We start from the raw sequence: 19,424 nt of genomic DNA on the forward strand, positions 1-19,424 counted from the left end.
GCCAGCTAAAAAAACATTTTATGTGTTCTCATCTAAGTTTATGAAAAATAAATTTATCTGGTAGTTTCCACTCTTTGATCTGAAATTATCGACGAAGTTTCATTTTCTATATAATTTCAATTAAACTCGGTTACCAAATACTGATGCAAAATTTGTTAACGCCGTCAAGTGCTGAAAACTAGTCCAACGCCGTTATCCACAGCGTTCTTGTGCATTTTCTCCAAACTCTGTTCTTTTCATATTTCTGAGAGAAATATACAGAGCCAGAGCAGCATATACAAAAACTTTGGCTAAATTTTTTTTGTATAAAAAGTAAAAATATAAATATATAAGTTAATTATTTCATATAACAAAAGAAAAAGCTAAGTGTTAGTTATAAAACTAAAAACGAAAAATATATACAAAAAAAATTTAGAGCATTTGAAAAACCAGCTTGGAAAAAATTTGCTGCAAGAAAATCGAAAATCAAGAAGGAAGAAAGTGAAAAAGTGAAAGCCTGAAAAAAGGAAGTGAGAGAGATAAGAGCACATACAACAAAGAGAACAAAGAAGAGAATTTGCAGAGAAAGAAAAAAATAGAGAGAGGGATACAAAAGCAGAAAAGTCGACAAAAAGATTGCTTACAAGAAAAATTAATCGTTAAATACAGGTGAATTTTTACAGAACGAGAAAATAAATTCAATTTTATTTTTCTTGAAAGCGTTTACAAATCGATTATCAAAATTCTCGGCATCAACTGCAACTCGATTTATAGCACTTTGATAAGTACCCAGCACAATTTAAACAAACTAACGCGTTCAACTTCACAAGCAGCAACTCAAAACAGAAATCTGCCGATTATGTTTGTCAACTCAATGACGTTCCGTGGTAATCCGGCTGCGAGCCACCACTATCACCAACAGCAGTCAGCATTGAACCACCATGCATCGCTGGCTGCCGCTGCAGGACATCCCCTGGCTGCAGCCCATCATGCCAGCCAGCAGGCCCAGTTGCACCATCCAGCAGCACACACTCCTGCTGGGCCATTGGGACACCATCTAGGTGCCCACACGGGCCATCATGCGGCTGCTGCCAATAATAATTTGAATCATTTGGCTGGCAGTCTCAATCGCACGCCCCATGCTCCCATGGGTCTGGGTACTGGAAATATTACTTCGATTTCGCCCCATCTGTCTGCTGGAAGCACTTCATCGGGTAGTGCTTCCAGTACCAATTCTCCGGATGGTGGTAAGATCTATATTAAGAACTTGGAACGTTCTATCGATAACAAGGCCATGTATGATACGTTCTCGGTCTTTGGCAACATACTCAACTGTAATGTGGCCAAGGATGAGCATGGCAATTCGCGTGGCTATGGCTTTGTTCATTTCGATACGGAGGATGCAGCCCGTGTGGCCATTGAAAAAGTCAATGGAATGTTGTGTAACAACCAAAAGATTCACGTTGTTAAATATATACCACGTCGTGACCGAGAACAGGAGAAGGCTACCCAGTTTAGGAACTTATACGTGAAGAATTTCAATGAGGACTTTTCGGAACAGCATATGAGAGAAATGTTTGAGCCATTCGGTCGTATTACCAGTCACAAGGTATGTGTATCATTAGTTTAGTCATTTAATAATGAAAATCAAAGTATTTGCCAAATCGTTCAAAAGTTCAATAACTTGTCGTTATGACTGGTTTTGAGCCTGTCTGTGATGGCAAAGAGATTTCTTGTGAAAAAATTAACATGGAAATGCATTCAAAATTCCCTGATCCTATTTTTTCCAAAATTATTTTCCATGCATGTGTCAAACTTCATAATTTATTTTTTATGTCTTTATTTTTTATTGCCTTTTGTTCATTTGTCCAAATTCACATGTTATACAATCCCTATCCTTTTACACATAGTTGTTCTTCGCAGCGATTTTATGCTCTCTGCTTGTGCGCATTTCACATTTCCTTGTTTCCAACTGCAATTAGTAATTGTGTGCTTCTATAGGATTTCTCCAAAATGTTGCGTACCGTAATACAAACATGCTGGGGTTATTGTATGTGCTTGCTATGCTGTGCCCGCTTTGCTTGCCATTGCCTGCTGTAAGGAATAGTAACCCTACAGACATATATTTCCATTTTTGTCTTTTTCTGTAACAAACAACCCCCAACATATTGACTGACGATGTGGTTGTTGTTCTCTTTTCCGTACGAAACCTGCAAAATCGCTGGCTGTCGGACTGACTGACTAACTGGCTGTATGTCTGTCTGTCTGTATGTTGTTGATGAGTTCGTGTATTTGTTCCTTTTCTTTTTCCAATAAAAATGCATGGGTTCATTACTAGCAGCACTGTCAAGTATTTAGAAAAATAGAACCTTGAAATCATATATTGAGTATTCGATAAATATTATAAAAATGAAATATATTTTTTGTATTATTTTTGGATATTTTGTGTTTGTAACATAAAAAATTATAATGATAAGCTTTTTGTCCTTAGATGAAGAGGGGAATCTATATTTGGGGTCATATCTGTGCGACTGCATTAGTTGTTTTGTTGTTATTTTTATTAACTTGGACAGAATGAACGTATTTCTTTGTACTAATCAAAATTTGAAATAAAGTGCTGAATCAACATAGACTTTAATAAAAGTTATCGCACCAGACCTAGCGCTGACGCAAATATAATATTTGCTAAGTTGGAGCAAATAATTTCTCTTTCTGTGCAAAAAAATATATTTTACCGATATTGCCCATCTCCGAACTCGATCTAAGTTTGACAAAAATATTACGATGTACCAAGTTTGGACCAAATCGGATACTCCCTTCGAGAGTTATCGTGCCCATCAGCCAGCCAGATAAACGGACGGACGGAGATCGCTAGATTGACTCCAAATATTCTGAAACGGATTTGGTCCAAAGAGACATAGGGTCCGTTATTTCGATAAGGCACGTTTTGGTCGTAATGGATAATATCGGTCCACTCCATCAAGTGCCTCTCCCACAAAGGATCAAAATTTTGAATAATTATAACTCTTATAAAATATGATCTAAGATTCCGATTGTCTTCAAATTTCGCACATCCCAATATTTATATAAACCCAAGGTCTGGTGTTAAAATGGAATACACCGGTCTACTCCTTTTGGTACCTCCTCCACAAAAGGTCGAGATTTTCAAAAAATATATTTTCTGCACAGAAAGAGATCGGATGTTCCGATTTTCCTCTAACTTTGCAAATCCTAATATTTGCGTCAGTGCTAGGTCAAGTGTGAAAATGGACAATATCGGTCCACTCCATCAAGTACCTCCCCCACAAAGGGCCAACATTTTGAATAATTACAACTCTTATAAAATGTGATGTAAGAGTTTGATTCGTTTTCAAATTTCACACATCCTATTAATTTTATGAACCCTAGATCGCTCCTTCTATTACTTCTCCCACAAAAGTTCGAAATTTTGAATATCCATTAAGCTCAAAAAAAAAGGCGAAATTAACATCCGATTTCTCTTAGACTCGGCACATCTGAGTATTTCTATCAACACAGGATCTGTTATAATGAAGGTAGAGATCGGCCCATTCCTTCTGGTATCTCACCCACATAGGGTTCAATATTTAAAAAAAGAAACAATTCAGCGATCAGATTTCTGGTTAAATCTGATATGAATATATAAAATATATCGAAATTTATAATTTTGCATAAAAATACATATAAATGTTCGATTTCCTTTAAATTTTGCTCATAGGGCGAAAAATGTATGAAATACCTGGATTTTCTCCCAAAAATATGACCCAAACTGTTCAATCTTTCAATTTCATGCCTAAACTGATTAATAGCTTCTATGCGCGAGCCGCAATATACGTGTCTTCCAATCATTGGTTTTGAAAATAATTTGTTTTCATTTTTCAAAACAATAAATACATACATAAATTGACAGAAGTCGGGCACACTTAAAAAAAAATGTAATCAGCTGGTAGCTCTACCTTACCTTTTTATTGTACCATGGGTGGACCATACATGTTACCTTACGCATATTTTCACATTTTCAACATTTGAACATATTTCATATAAAGTATAGGAAATAGTCGATATAGTCCAAATCTTGCACGTTTTATTATTTATATCAGTCTTAGGTCAATATTGGCCACCTTCGGAACCACCCCCGTAAAGGGTCAACAGTTTGAATAATCATAACTCAATGCTGGGGGTGGGGTATACATCTGTCGCCAAAACCGACTGATATTTTTTTAACTTGTTTATTCAAATTTCGTTAATTTCTGGTGTAATTATATTATAAATTTTCAACTAAAGTGAAATATTAAATTTAACCTATTCACGCTTTGTTTTTCTTGCATTACAGATCATGACCGATGAGGAGGGTCGTTCTAAACGTTTCGGCTTTGTGGCTTTCGAAAATCCCCAATCAGCTCTGGCAGCTGTTATTGCTTTGAACGGCAAACAATTGGGTGACAAGTACCTTTATGTGGCTCGAGCTCTAAGCAAAATCGAGCGTCAACAGGAAATAAATCGCAAATTGGAAGAACGCAAAAGACAGAAACCAGGTCAAGTATTTTACTACTAAGCGAAAGTCATCTGATTGAATTTCTTCATGCGAAAGCTAAAAAAAATAATAAAAAAAAAGAGAAATCTTAATATTTATCTTAAAAACAAAACAGAAAAAAAGAAATGAATTAAAAAATAAACATTAATATTTCACTATTATACACACACTACGCAAAAACACACCTATTCTTAAATGTATTGTAGAAATTTTAAACCCAATTAAGAAACAGAAAAAACAAAAAAAAAAAACACATGAATATTTTTGAAACCTAGAATAACGTTTTAAGGAAAAACATAACAAAAAAATGAAATGAAATGGAAAACATATTGCTTAAATGTTAAATAATTGTAATAGTACTACTAAAACAACAACAACAAAACTACACAACATAAGCTTTTTTAGACAAAAAAAAACAAAAGAAAGGAAAACAAAAACAAAAATAGAAGCGAAAACAACATTTGATTTCATTGAATTAATTGAAGGAGTGGAGCTCCTTTTTCGACACAAAATATTTTATGCACTTTTATGACGAATTAAAAAAAAAATATGAATTATTTTCTCATACAATTGAAAAAAATAAAAATATGAAAACAACAACAACAATAATGAAATGAAAACTGAAAACAAAAAACAAGGCAAAACAAAACAAAAATGAAATGATTTAAGTTCAGAAAGAAAATAAAATTAGTTTATAATTAACAAAAGGAAACAAAACAACAACAAGAAATAAATGTATTAGCAAAAAGATTATAAAACCGAATAAACAAAAAAAAACCAACAACTTTTTTAAGTATTACAAAAACAAAAAAAGAAGAAAAAGGAAAAATGATTTATTTAGTAAAAATACAGAATGAAAAAAACAACAAACAAAACAAAAATGGAATAAAACAAAATATATTAAACATTTATATTGCTTATATTGTAAGTCTTGATTAAAACAAAACAAAAAAATCTTAGAAACTCCATTACTACACCCACTCACACACACACACAAATATTATGTGTAGATAAAAATTGCTTACAATTGATAAAAACAACCCCCTCCCCCCCAAAAAAAATGGCAATTTCTTTTTTTTAAGAAAAAAAAAAACAGAAAAATACCTTAGAGTTCTAGTTCTATATAATCATGCATACAAACACTTTTAAACGATTTTCAACACACATATATTTGTAATTGGAAACCTTTAATAAAATATTAAAAACTGAACAATTTTCAGAGAATTATTGTAGAAAGAAAAAAAAAACACGATAAAATGTGCAAATAATATTGCTTAGCAATTGTTCTCCTATTATACCATTTTTTTTTCATGACAAACCAGGAAAAACCAAGCAACCAACCAACCACTCGGTACAAATTTTTTCTAACCTTTTTTTTAGATTTTCATTCATTCTTGAAAAAAATTTTTTTTTGGGAAAATTTAAATAACTAATCTAAAATTTCGTAATTATCACCAACTTTTTATTGGTCATCATCGGGACAACCATACGAAATCTTTGTATGCAGGTATTATTGAACTTTCAAAGCATTTTCCGATGTATACGGATTGACAGTTTATCAATTGGAAATTCTGTATTTCGCATTTCATTTGAAATCATAAATACGAATTTCAAAATAGTTTTAATTTAATGATTTTTATAAAATTTGAAAACAATTTTTTTCCTCATTCTAAGACATTTTCAACAATTGATGAAATGCCATCTAAATTACATCTGCAACAGGTTTAGATGATAGAAAAATTTCTCATCAAATATTTTAAAAATTTATTCGAATATATTTATGATATTTTTATATACATGTATATCCTATAATAGGCTGCCATCAGTATCAGTATATCAAGATTTTTCACAACACTTTTTTAAACAATTGCAATTGACTAACAGCAACAACCACAACAACAATTTAAACAACAATGACGAATCCAATAATTTTTCTTTTTTTTTTTCTAATATTTGCTATTTTTTAATAGCTCAACATAATAATTATTTAATCATCATTACTAATGGAATAAATAAGTAAACTAAATACACACACACACAACAACCCCCAAAATACACAATTACACCATCTATTCTACATACACACTTACTTATATATTGAAATTTCATTAAATTAATACAATTATATTAAAAAAAAAAAACAAACAGAAAAAAATGAAAAAAAAAAAACAAACAAGAAATTACAATTCACAATAAAGAAAAAAAAATATTGAACAAAGTATGTAAAATTATGAAATGAATCTTAAATAAAAATGCTTTTGCAAAAAGTGTTTAAAAATTATATTATAAACAAATGAAATGTTTTTTTAATTTCAAATGTTGGGTTTGATTTTATTAAAAAAAAAACGATTTGGGTAAATTGTTTATTAAACAAGTAAATAGTATCAATCGGTTTTGCCGACAGATGTATACCACCAGCCTTGTGTTATGATGATTATTCAAACTGTTCAAACCTTTATGTGGGAGGTTTGAAGCAGTTGGACAATATTGACCAATTCGTATCTGTAGTGGAATTCTCTAAATCATTTTTTGAGTTACCGGTAATTAACGAAATTTATCGGTAAGCTAGCGACGAAATTAAAGTAGTCGCTAAAACCTACCGATAGATGCCAATGTTGCCAACCTTAACTTGTATTCTATATCAAAATTTTGGGTTTCAAAGTTACCGATTTTTGTCGATAACTCCAAAAAATGACATAGAGAGTCGCACTGCTGACCTAAGACTGATACAAATATTACAACGTGCCAGATTTGGACTATATCGACTAATTCCTATACTTTATATGAGATATGCGGAAAATTTTGAAAAATGTGGTCCATTGCGTGAGGTAACATATATACCGAAGTATTACATTTTTATACTTCATTTAATACAGATAAATATATTGAAATGTGCAAAATTTTAAGGAGTCGAACATTTATATCCAATTCTATGCGAAATCGTAAATTTCGATAAATCACATATTCATATCAGACTTGTTTCACAAGTTATTTCAGATATAAGCATTGAAAATTGTAACTCTTTTGTAGGTGTGGTTCAGAAGGCGGTTCGCATATATATATCATCTTTACAACAGCTCATTTGTTAGCAAAAATATTTGGATGTGTGAAATTTGAAGAGAGTTGGATGGTTATTTCGCATTCTTTGAGCGTTTTGTTTTTCAAAATCTTGGTGTAGATACCAGAACAAATGATCCGATCCCTACCATCTTGTGTTGATGGAAATATTTAGATGTACCAAGTCTGAATGGAACCGGAAGTTAATTTCGCGTTTTATGAACCTCATGTTTATTCAACATCTTGACCATTTGTGGAGGAGGTACCAGAAGAAATGGCCCCATTTTCACAGCAGATCTTGTGTTCATAAAAATATTGGGATGTGTGTGTTTTAAGTGAAGAAAATCAGACTCGTATATCCCATTTTATAAGAGTTATAATTGTTGAAAATTTTGACTCTTTGTGGGGGAGGTACCGGAAGGAGTTGACCGACATATCCCATCTTCACAGAAGATCTTGTGTAAATAGAAATAATGGGATATAGAAATAATATGAAGGGAACCTGATGCTTATTTCGGATTTTATAATCGTTTTGGTTATTCAAAACATTGACCCTTTGTAGGGAAGGTGCCAGAAGGAATGGTCCGATCTCTTCCATCTTTATAATAGATCTTGTTTTGATAGAAATATTGAGATGTGCCAAGTCTGAATGGAATCGAATGTTAATTTCGCGTTATATGAGCTTCATGGGTATTCAAAATTTAGACCCTTTGTGTGGGAGATACAATAGAAATTATTAAAATTTGTGAAAACTAAACAATCAGATCTTACGAATGATAAATTGAAGCAAAGATAAAAAACAAAAAAGAGACGAAAAATAGCATTTTGAGCAAAAATGTTAGTATTTTGAAATGTTAATCGTTTAAATCATTTGGGAACAAACACAGGAATTTATTTATAACTTAAAATAAATCTTGTTTTTAAAATGTTCACACTGCGCAGAAATGTCAAAATTTTTAAAATGTTTTTTTTTTCAAATGTAAGTAGATTTTTATATGATTTCTTATACGATGTCAATCATTTAAGAATTTCAATTCCAAAAATTGGTTTGATAGTTCACTGCCCCATTGTCTTCTTCCATGTCCCATATGTTCCAGTCAATCAAATAAAATACACACTCAAATTTGAATAAACATAAAAATTTTCAAATTTAACGTTTTTCCATTTTCTATTTATTCTCATATATACATTGTCTTAGATGCTATAGTATGACTAAATCAAATGGTAGTTTGTCAACTAAAACCCAACTCTTACCAAACAAATCGCTTGATTTCTTTTAACCTTCAATGAAAATGCATTTTTACATTACATATATACATTTTAATTGAAAATGCTTACATAAAATTGTAATGAAATGTATTTGACACCAAAAAATGTGACAAAAGACAGAAATGCAGACTGAGCAAATAAAACACAACTTTTTGCTTGACAACAAATCATCCAACCCAGGCATGAATAAGTACCCACAGAAATTGTAATTGTCAGAAATAAGTAATCGTTTATCGTTTATTTTCTTTTATACGCCATTCTAAACATATTTGTTGATAATCCTCTTTGCTTTGGCATTCTTTGCGCCAATTTATGGCAAAATAATTTCATTCAGTGTTGAACTCTTGAGAGAAGGATTTATTATATTTTTATAAGGTTTTCCGAATAGTTTTAATTTAATCATTGTTTTTGCCCGTATTTTTGTTAAGGTAAGATTTGTGAATGTATATTTTGTGTACTGGAAATCACCTATTAAGTGTATTTTAATTCTTCCAAAAAAGCCAACAACTTTGCAAGTTAACATGTTGGAATTGTTTTTAAATTGAAATAGCCTTCTCGAGGACTAAAATGAGTATCTTGGCAGGACTGTTACTCACCTTGCTATTATCACAATATTAATGGTTGTTTTGAAGGATTCATGTCTGTAATTCAAATCGACCCAACGATCCAGACTCAGGGATACATAAAACAATAAAATTGGATAAAACAGATCAATGTCTAAATTTAGAAGTTAACGCTGTTAAGTGATCTACCAACCTGAATTGAAATACTCTTGCAGAGAAATATTTGACTATTTGGGGACACAAAATTCCAAGATTCACATAATTGGGTTGCACAACATGACCAAAAGTTTCAATATCCTGAAAGTTGGTACTACTCTATTATTTAATTTATTTGTATGGAAATTGCGGATGAAACTTTCAATTGGAAATAGCGAAAATGAGGTGAAAATTTTACTGATGTGCATATGAACTGTTTTAAAGGAGGAATTTTTTCCATTTGCTTTGTTGACAAAGTCGTTTAATATTTCTAAACATCGGAATATATTGTTTCTTTTATGGGAGCTAGACCAAATGGTATACCCATATAGTATCTAAATTTCATTTTCAATCTCAAATATTACTGCATTTAATAATGTGGACTTTATCGTAGTGTCCACGTCTAGAAAAATAGACGAAATATCTAAGATGAATATTTCTGGGCGTCACCTCTTTTATACCCTCCGCCAAAGTATGGAGGGTATATTAAGTTTGTCATTCCTTTTGTAACATCTCGAAACATACATTTTAGACCCCACAGAATATATATATTCTTGAGCAGCATAAAATTCTATGTTGATTTAGCGAGGTCCGTCCGTCTATCTGTCTGTGGAAATCATTCTAGCTTCCGAACGAATTCAAGTAGGTTGATAAAGTTTAGCTCAAATGTATATTAAGTCTGCAGGATTTTTGGTATTGAAAATGGACCATGTAGGTTCAAGTTTTGGTATAGCCACCATACAACGGTACCTCCCTATATTCGGTATTTCGATGATTTTAGCGACATTATTTACCGGAATTGTTTCAAATTTGGTATTTGAAGTTCATAATCGATACTACGACCAAAAATAGAAAATTGTCTGTGCAGGTCCACGTCTTCGTATAGCCCCCATATAATGGTACCTCCCTATATTCGGTATTTTGATGATTTTAGGGACATTTTTCATCCGAATTTGTTTCAAATTTGGTATTTGAAGTTCGTAATAGATACTGCAGCCCAAGGCAGAAAATTGTCTGTGCATGTCCACGTTTTGCTATAACCCCCATATTAAGGTACCTACCTATATTCGGTATTTCGATGATTTTAGCGACATTATTCATCGGAATTGTTTCAAATTTGGTATTTGAAGTTCGTAATAGATACTGCAGCCTAAGGCAGAAAATTGTCTGTGCAGGTCCACGATTTGCTATAGCCCCCATATAAAGATACCTCCCTATATTCGGTATTTTGATGATTTTAGCTACATTATTAACCGATTTTTTTTTTGTAATTTCTCATTTGAATCTTTCAATGGCTTATGGCCAAAGTTGCCTATGCAGGTTCACGTCGTCGTATAAATACATCTACATTCGGTATTTTTAAGAGCTTAACAGAATTTTTAACGGATTTTAATTTTTTTTAAAAATTGCCAAATTCGTTCCAAATGCTGGAGGGTATTCATAGCTCGGCCTAGCTGAATTTACGTTTTTTACCTGTTTCCTTTCGCTTATATAACTCTCTTTTTCTTTTATTTCAGATCTTCGAAAAATAAACTTACCTATAAAAAGAGCAGCTGTTCTACAAGTTTTTTTATCTACATAAACATAAACCCAACTCAAAAAAAAATGAGCAAAGGAAAATCTACACGTTCGACAAAAATCAAGGAAGATCCCGATGCCCCAGCAACCAAGAAAAGTTCAAATGTTGCAGCAACGGCTTTGCGAAAAATATTTTACATATCCCAGCAAATGCTGACGGATGATACACAAAAATTAAAACTTGAACGTTTCTATCATCCCGGCAAGGGAAAAGCCACACTATTCATGACAAAGGATGACAAGCACATAATGGAAATTATGGAATTTTCAGAGCCGCGAAGAAGTTGGTTGATCAACAGGGAAGTGTGCTCGAATGGTCACATCTATATGACCACCAGCCTAGACGCAACATTTCTGGCATTGCATCACTTGCGTAAACATTGTGCAAAGCGGGCTTTGTCACTGGATAGCATACACGATGAAGAGGATCCCACAGCTTCAAGGCTTTTAAATAATTTCATTCCACCAGACAATTTGAAATGTATTGCCGATGTTAAGACAGCTGGTGGAGATAAATATTTCAAATACAATCATGAAAAATGTCTGGCCTGGTTATCGCTGAAAACAAAACGCATGGCCGAGGCATTGAAGAAAGCCGGTATCTATTGTGGCCACAGTGCAGTATCACAAAATTTCACCCAAAGTGAAAAGGCTGTGGATGAAAGTGCCCATGAAACAGATTATCTCAGAGTTGCCTGCGATTATATTGGTGGTTATCTGGCATTGGATTTGCACGATGAGCTAACCAAGCATCTTAACATACCTTCGGAAATACAAGCAATAGCCGAAGAAAAGAAGGCAAATAACACAACGACAAAACGGAAATCCGGAGAGAAACTTAAAAACGAGGGCAATAAAAAACAAAAATTGGCAAATGGAGCAGCAGCTAAATTAAAGAATTCCAATTTGCTAGATGACTCAAAGGACGACGACGATGAGGAAGAGGAGAATCGTAACAAAACCAATGAAGTGAAGGAGGAAATAAAATCACCCAAGGAAACATTGTCGACACCGTTAAAGGAGCGTCCCCTTTCGGCTAAGGAAAAATCACTGGCCAAGAGTGCAAAGGGTACCAAGAGTATAGCCTCATTCTTTACCAAAAAGGCACCAGCATAAAGTTGTTAACATTTGCAATATTAAAATTGAGAAAATTACAATCGAAACATTTTCGTTGTTTTATTGGGCCAACATGTTTTTGGTTTTTTTTTTTTTGGACTACTTAAAGCTTTAATAACTCTTTGCAGTGTTGTCCGGGGTGGCTATACATTTCAATTTCTATGAATTTAAACATTTGCCATCCTTTTTCCTGCCCAAAAATCCTTTACATTCGGGTGGATTGAAAAAAAAAATATGTCAACATAGATACAAAATTTTTATAAAAAAAAGTTAAATATTATCAGTTAAATTTGAGAAAGCCTGGACTTATTATTCTATTCGGAGTTTCCGAAGCAGTTGGCCAATATTCTCCAATTCGTACCTGACCTTTGTCTAATATAAATATTACAACGTGCCATATTTGGACTATATCTGTCTAGTTTATATGTGATATGTGGTCATTTTTGGAAAATGTGGAATTATTCGTGAGGTAACAGATATAGCGGATCGAAGTGTTCCTTTTGCATACTTCATCTAGTGCAGATAAAAATATTGTTATATGCAAAATTTGATGGAAATCGAACATTTACATCCAATTTTATGCGAAATCATAAATTTCGATAAATTGCGTGTTCGTATCAGATTTCTGGTCAGTTGTAAAGAGTCGCCGATTTGTTTCGCAAGTATTAGCAATTGTGACTCTTTGTGGGTGAGGTACCAGATCATCTTCACAACAGATTTATCGTTAGCAAAAATGTTTGGATGTGTAAAATTTGAAGAGAGTTGGATGCTTATTTCGGAGTTTGTGATCCTTCGTGGGGGAGATCGTTTTGTGGGGGAGGTACCAGAGGGAATGGTCCGATCTCTACCCTCTTAATAACCGATCTTGTGTTGATGGAAAAATTAAGATGCGCCAAGTCTGAATGGAATCGGATGTTAATTTCGCGTTTTATGAGCTTCGTGAATATTCAAAAGTTTGATCCTTTGTGAGGGAGGTACCAGAAGGAGTGGACCAAAATATACAATTTTCACAGCAGATCTTGTGTCAGTAGAAATAAAGGGATGTGTGAAGAGAATCGGATGCTTATTTCGGATTTTATAATCGTTTTGGTTAAAAAAAACTTTTACCCTTTGTGGGGGAGGTACCAGAAGGAATGGTCCGATCTCTACCCTCTTTATAACAGATCTTGTGTTGATAGAATATTGCGGTGTGCCAAGTCTGAATGGAATCGGATGTTAATTTCGCGTTTTATGAGCTTTATGAATATTCAAAATTTTGACCCTTTGTAAGGGAGGTACCAGAAGAAGTGGAGCGATATATTCCATCTTCACACCAGACCTTGGGTTAATAAAAATATTGTGATGTGTGTATTTTGAAGACAATTGAACACTTTCATCACATTTTATAAGAGTTATAATTATTCCAAATTTTGACCGTTTGTGGGGGAGATACTTGATGGAGTGGACCGATATTGTCCATTTTCGCACCGGACCTAGCAAATATTAGGATATGCAAAGTTGGATCAAAATTGGATTATCCTTTCTCTTTCTGTGCAGTAAATTATTTTCTTTGAATATATTGACATTTTGTGTGGGAGGTACCATTGCCAATCTCAGAAATCGATCTAAGTTTGACAATAATATTACGATGTACCAAGTTAAGATCAAATCGGATACTCCCTTCGAGAGTTATTGTGTGAACCAGCCAGAGCTACACAGCTACACAGACAGACGGACAGACGGACATAGCTAGATCAACTCCAAATGTTCTGAAACGGAAGACCGAAGAGACCTAGGGTCTAAAATCGTTATTTCGATTAAGCACGTTTTGGCCTCATCAAATGTTATATACCCTCTGTAGCTATATGGTTGAGAATATACAAAACTGTGGTCTGTCTTTAATATGTGAGAATTAGTTGTTTTTAGCAATTTGTTCGAATTAATTCGATTGAAATTTGATATCGAATGTGAAATTTTTTGTATTTCATTTAAGGGCTTCATTTCATATTTTTGTAGAAGGATTTTCATTCAACCCTCCTGAAAATGTTTTCCAAGGGAAAATGTTTATTCCGAAGGAAAAATTACGCTGTTTTTGTCAACTTGAAAAACAATGTTTGTGTCATAACCACCCTATTCCTCACGTTGATGTCTGTGTGTGGGGATAGAAACATTCCGTTTGAACATTCCCCCTGAGTAAAAGTCTGCACTTGGGTATTCTTTTGGGTGTAATACACATGTTACAGTTGCACCTCTCAGTGTGTGATGTTGTCATATCCAATGACACCTATAAAAGCCCAAGCAAATTAGCTCACCCGTTTTAAACGCCAAGTAACCGTTACAAGCAACTGTTCCTACCGTTCGCAATGTTTTTAGTTGAAAATGGTGCCATTCATTTTTCCCAACCGGATCCGGATTTTTTATCATTGCCCACACCGTCGGAGCGCCATATGAGCATAACTTCCAATGCCTTGAGTGATGTGCCCAGTGAACTTATAATCAAATCGCGTATAAAATATGGCAGCAGATGGTCAGCATGCCAGGGTCTTATGGCTGAGTATTCGAAAAGTACTTCGGTGCATGGCTTACGTTATATCTTTGAAGTACATCGGCCGTTTTATGAAAAGTGAATATCAAAAAAAAAATATTTATTGCAAGGATGAGTGATGTAATTCGAAATTGTTGTGTTTTTGTGTGAATTTTGTAGATTTTATTGGATTGTCCTAATGCTGATCTCATTTTATTTTGCCGTTTCGCTGATGTGGGACACCTATTTAAAGTGGCTGGATTCACCGGTGATTTTGGGCTTTGACGAAACCCTGGTGCCAGTTAGTAAAATACCCTTTCCCACCATAACCATTTGCCCCGAAATCAAAATGAATCGTGACGAAGAGTTCGATTTTACAAAGGTTGCCGAGAAAATTGAAGCCGAAATTGAGGAATACGAAAGTTTCAAAAACTCGGCAAATTTAACCGATGAAGAGTATGTGGATGGTTTAAAATTGTTAAATAATTAATTTTTAAAGTTTTTTTGTTAAATAGATTGCAAAAATTCGTGGCCACCTTGCAGATTTGTGAAAGTGAAGTATTGGATAAGTTTTCACCGTATATGCCCAAAGACATGCCGGTTGATGTGCCCCAGACATTGGTGGATTTGGCATTGGTTCCCAATACAACGTTGCCGTTTTGCAGATGGAATGGTCGTTACTATTTCTGCCATTATCTTTTCAAATATGTCCTCACCGATGAGGGTATTTGTTATCAATTTAATGGTTTACATCCCAGGGACATCTACAGAGATCCCAAGTAATTGCAAATCATTCTTTTTGAAAGAGAATTTTTATTTCCTACAATTAATAGTCAGAACATTTCATAAAAGAAAACTGAGTGTTTTTGAGATTGGAGGATTATTGAAATGTGACTTCCAAATTACAGGGTGAGATAAAAAACAAAATCGGTTACAGTTTTTTCATCGCACCCTGTAGTTGAATGTTGTCAAAGAAAACTTCATAATTACTCAGAAAGACTCGGGTTTCTTATTTGTTTACGTTTTTTGTTTATAACATTATTAAAATAATTCTAAATAACATTTTTATTTACATATATGTTCCTTGCAGCTACCTCAGCTATTCGGATAGTACTGAAATCGACTACAATAATTATTATGACACAGAATTGCCAAGATATCAAGATGTTACAGGAAATTGGTCTCTGAATGATGGCTATATTAATCAGGGATTTAATGCATATCCTCAAAGATCGGTGTTGTCATCGGCCAGAAATGGCCTTTTTGCATTCTTGATGGGTTTCGAACATAATTTCGACTATACTTGTCGTACTTTTAAGCAGGGTTACAAAGTATGTTTTTGTAATTATAACTTTCCTGATATTTAAGTTTTTTTTCTCATTTGAAAGGTTTTCCTGAACTCACCAGACAGTGTTCCGCTGACTACGGGCAATTATATACTGGTATCGCACAATGATGATATCTTGGTCTCGGTTCTGCCTCAATATGTTACATCGACAGAAAATCTACATCAATTCGGGCCAGAGAAGTATGAATCTCTTGCTAAATAATATTGAATTTTCAGCTAATTTTTTCCAATAGAAAACATAATTCCGATTAGCTAAAATAACGTTTTTTGTATAGTAAGTTATATATTCTTAGGATCCGTTTCTGTACGACGACTTGAAACTTAACTGGTTTCTACAGCAAAACGTTTATTCAGCCAATCGGGATTAAGATTTTGTACCCTCAGCAATATGGTTTTAGACCCTAGGTCTCTCTGAACCAAATCCGTTTCAGGACATTTGGAGTCGATCTAGCGATGTCCGTCCGTCCGCCTGTCTGGCTAGCTGGTGCGCACGATGACTATCGAAGGGAGTATCCGAATTGATCCAAATTTGGTATATCATAATATTATTATCAAACTTAGATCGAGTTCGAAGATGGGCAATATCGGTCCACTCAAATAAAATAATTTACTGCACAGAAAGAGAACGGATAATCCGATTTTGCTCCCACTTTGCGAATCCTAATATTTGAATCAGTGCTAGGTCAGGTGCGAAAATGGAAATGGACGGTCTACCCCATCAAGTGCCTCCTCCACAAAGGGTCAAATTTTTGAATATCCATGAAGCTCATAAAACACGAAATTAACATCCGATTCCATTCAGACTTGGCACATCTAAATATTTCCATCAATACAAGATCTCTCATAAAGATGGTAGAGATCGGACCATTCTTCCTGGTACCTCCTTCACAAAGGGTCAAAGTTTAAAATGACAAAAACGATCATAAAATCTGAAATAAGCATCCGGGTCTCTTCAAATTGCACAGATCAGAATATTTTTATTGTCCCAAGGTCTGGTGTGATGATGGAATATATCGGTGCACTCCTTCTGGTACCTCCCCCACGAAGAGTCAACGTTACGAATAACAAAAACGATTATTTAAACCGAAATAAGCTTCCAGTTCTCTTCATATTTCACACATCCCATTATTTCTACTAACACACAATCTGCTGTGAAGATAGGATATATTGGGCCACTCCTTCTGGTACCTACCCCACAAAGGGTCAACATTTTGAATATCCATGAAGCTCATAAAAAACGAAAATAACATGGCACATCCCAATATTTCCATCAACACAAGATCTGTAATAAAGATGGTAGAGATCGGACCATTCATTCTGGCACCTCCCCCACCAAGTGTTAATGTTTCGAAAAATCAAAATAATTGTTAAATCCGAAATAAGCATTCGATTCTCTTTATATTTCACACATTCTCTTATTTCTACTAACACAAGATCTGTTGTGAATATTAGATATTTCGGTCCACTCCTTCTGGTAGTTCCTCCACAAAGGTTCAAAATTTTGAATATTCATGAAGCTCATTAAACTTGAAATTAACATCCGATTTCATTCAGACTTGTCGCATCTCAATATTTCTATCAACTCAAGATCTGTTATAAAGATGGTAGAGAGAGGACCATTTATTTTGGTACCTACCCCACAAACGGGTCAAAGTTTCGAATAACCAAAACGAGAAACCTGAAATGAACATGGAATTTATGACTTCGCATAAAATTGGATATAAATGTTCGATTTTCTTGGAATTTTACCCATACCAATATTTTTATCTGTCGACTATAACTGGTGCCTCGCGCACGTTTTCTAATTTGTCAAATTTGTCATTATCTCATATATAATGTGAAGGAAGTAACCAATATAGTGCCAACCTGCCACATTGCAATATTTATATCATATTTATTTAGGTCCTCTACGAAATGGACAATATTGGCCCATTCCTTCGGAACCTGCTCCATAGAGGGTCAACAATTTAAATAATCATAACAGTAGGCAAATTATATTTGAGGAATCGAAAATTGGCTGAGGGTATACAACTGTCGGCAAAACCGACTGATACGTTTCCACTTCTTCAATAGAAAACTTAATTCCGATTTGCTGAAATAACGTTTTGCCGTAGTAAGCTATATACTCGTTGGAGCCGTTTCTGTATGACGACTCGAAAATGAACTGGTTTCTATGGCAAAACGTTTATTCAGCCAATCGGGATTAAGTTTTTTTTTAATTGGAAACCTAAGCTTAGCTAAATAATGGTCTTTATAAAAAACTAAATCAGCTTAGCTGATATGAAAGCTTACCTAGAACTGCTGTTCCAACTACCATTGGCTAATCAACTTAATTTAATTATTTTTTTATTTTTGCAGGAGACAATGTTATTTCAACGATGAACGTTATTTGCGCTACTTCAAATCGTATTCCCAGAGTAACTGTCAAACCGAATGCCTGGCTAATTTTACCATAAATAAATGTGGATGCGCTAAGTTTTGGATGCCAAGTAAGTGGGAAATTCCTAAGATAAATTGAAAAAAAAATTGTATTAACCAAACTTTTTACAGAACCTTTGGATGTGCCCACTTGTGGCCTAGCTGAGGTTAGCTGCTACAACCAAGCCGAGATTGAAATGAACCTGATAATATCGAATCAAACCAAACAGAAAACGGTTGATCCCAGTGTTGCAATAATGTGCGACTGTATACCGGCCTGTAATTCATTGGATTACAATTTTGAAATTTCGCGATCGTATTTTGATTTTGAAAAGACAGTATTGGCGCAAAGAGATGAATACGAACACGATGAGTGAGTGTTGTAAATATGAAGGGATTAATTCAAGGTGTTTATACAATTGTTTGTTTTGTTTTTTAGTGGTCGTGGTGCCCGTTTGTCGGTTTACTTCAAGGAAACCCAATTCACTGCCATCAAACGTACTGTAATGTATGGCATCACCACTTTGATTGCCAATTGTGGTGGCATTTTCGGTCTTTTTATGGGAATTTCCAGTTTGAGTTTAATTGAGTTTATCTATTTCTTTTCGGTGCGTTTGTGCAGTAATTTGCGCAAGAGAAGCTTAATCAAGAAGAAAATACTGCAACAGGAGGTGGACATTGGTGATGAGTAGGCGAGCTATCGTCGCTATCAATTATGAGTTATTTAAAAATATTGTAAAGAAATAAAATAAAAGGCTTATTAACAAGTAAAAATGTATCAGTCGGTTTTGCCGACAGATGTATACCCCCAGCCGTGAGTTATGAGATTTAAACTGTTGACCCTTT

At 34.1% G+C, this 19,424-nt stretch overlaps 3 protein-coding genes across 3 annotated transcripts; all 3 read left to right on the forward strand.

The window, feature by feature from the left end:
- Positions 1–234: 234 nt before the first annotated feature.
- LOC101892197 (polyadenylate-binding protein) lies at positions 235–6,298 on the forward strand. Its single transcript, XM_005174825.4, has 2 exons — positions 235–1,588; positions 4,331–6,298. Exons 1-2 carry the CDS (start codon positions 839–841, stop codon positions 4,550–4,552), a joined length of 972 nt encoding a protein of 323 aa, XP_005174882.1. The 5' UTR covers positions 235–838; the 3' UTR covers positions 4,553–6,298.
- A 2,835-nt stretch (positions 6,299–9,133) lies between these two features.
- LOC101892364 (ribonuclease H2 subunit B) lies at positions 9,134–12,356 on the forward strand. The gene is made up of 2 exons (XM_005174826.4): positions 9,134–9,285; positions 11,133–12,356. The coding sequence occupies exon 2, from the start codon at positions 11,221–11,223 to the stop codon at positions 12,307–12,309; it is 1,089 nt and encodes a 362-aa protein (XP_005174883.1). The 5' UTR covers positions 9,134–9,285; positions 11,133–11,220; the 3' UTR covers positions 12,310–12,356.
- A 2,027-nt stretch (positions 12,357–14,383) lies between these two features.
- On the forward strand, positions 14,384–19,366 carry LOC101897544 (pickpocket protein 28). Its single transcript, XM_005174857.4, has 8 exons — positions 14,384–14,911; positions 14,993–15,268; positions 15,328–15,591; positions 15,903–16,143; positions 16,201–16,340; positions 18,519–18,649; positions 18,711–18,951; positions 19,018–19,366. The coding sequence occupies exons 1-8, from the start codon at positions 14,652–14,654 to the stop codon at positions 19,268–19,270; spliced, it is 1,806 nt and encodes a 601-aa protein (XP_005174914.1). The 5' UTR covers positions 14,384–14,651; the 3' UTR covers positions 19,271–19,366.
- Positions 19,367–19,424: the final 58 nt, after the last annotated feature.

This window comes from Musca domestica, unplaced genomic scaffold (assembly GCF_030504385.1).
Source record: "Musca domestica strain aabys unplaced genomic scaffold, Musca_domestica.polishedcontigs.V.1.1 8, whole genome shotgun sequence".
NCBI lineage: Eukaryota > Metazoa > Arthropoda > Insecta > Diptera > Muscidae > Musca > Musca domestica.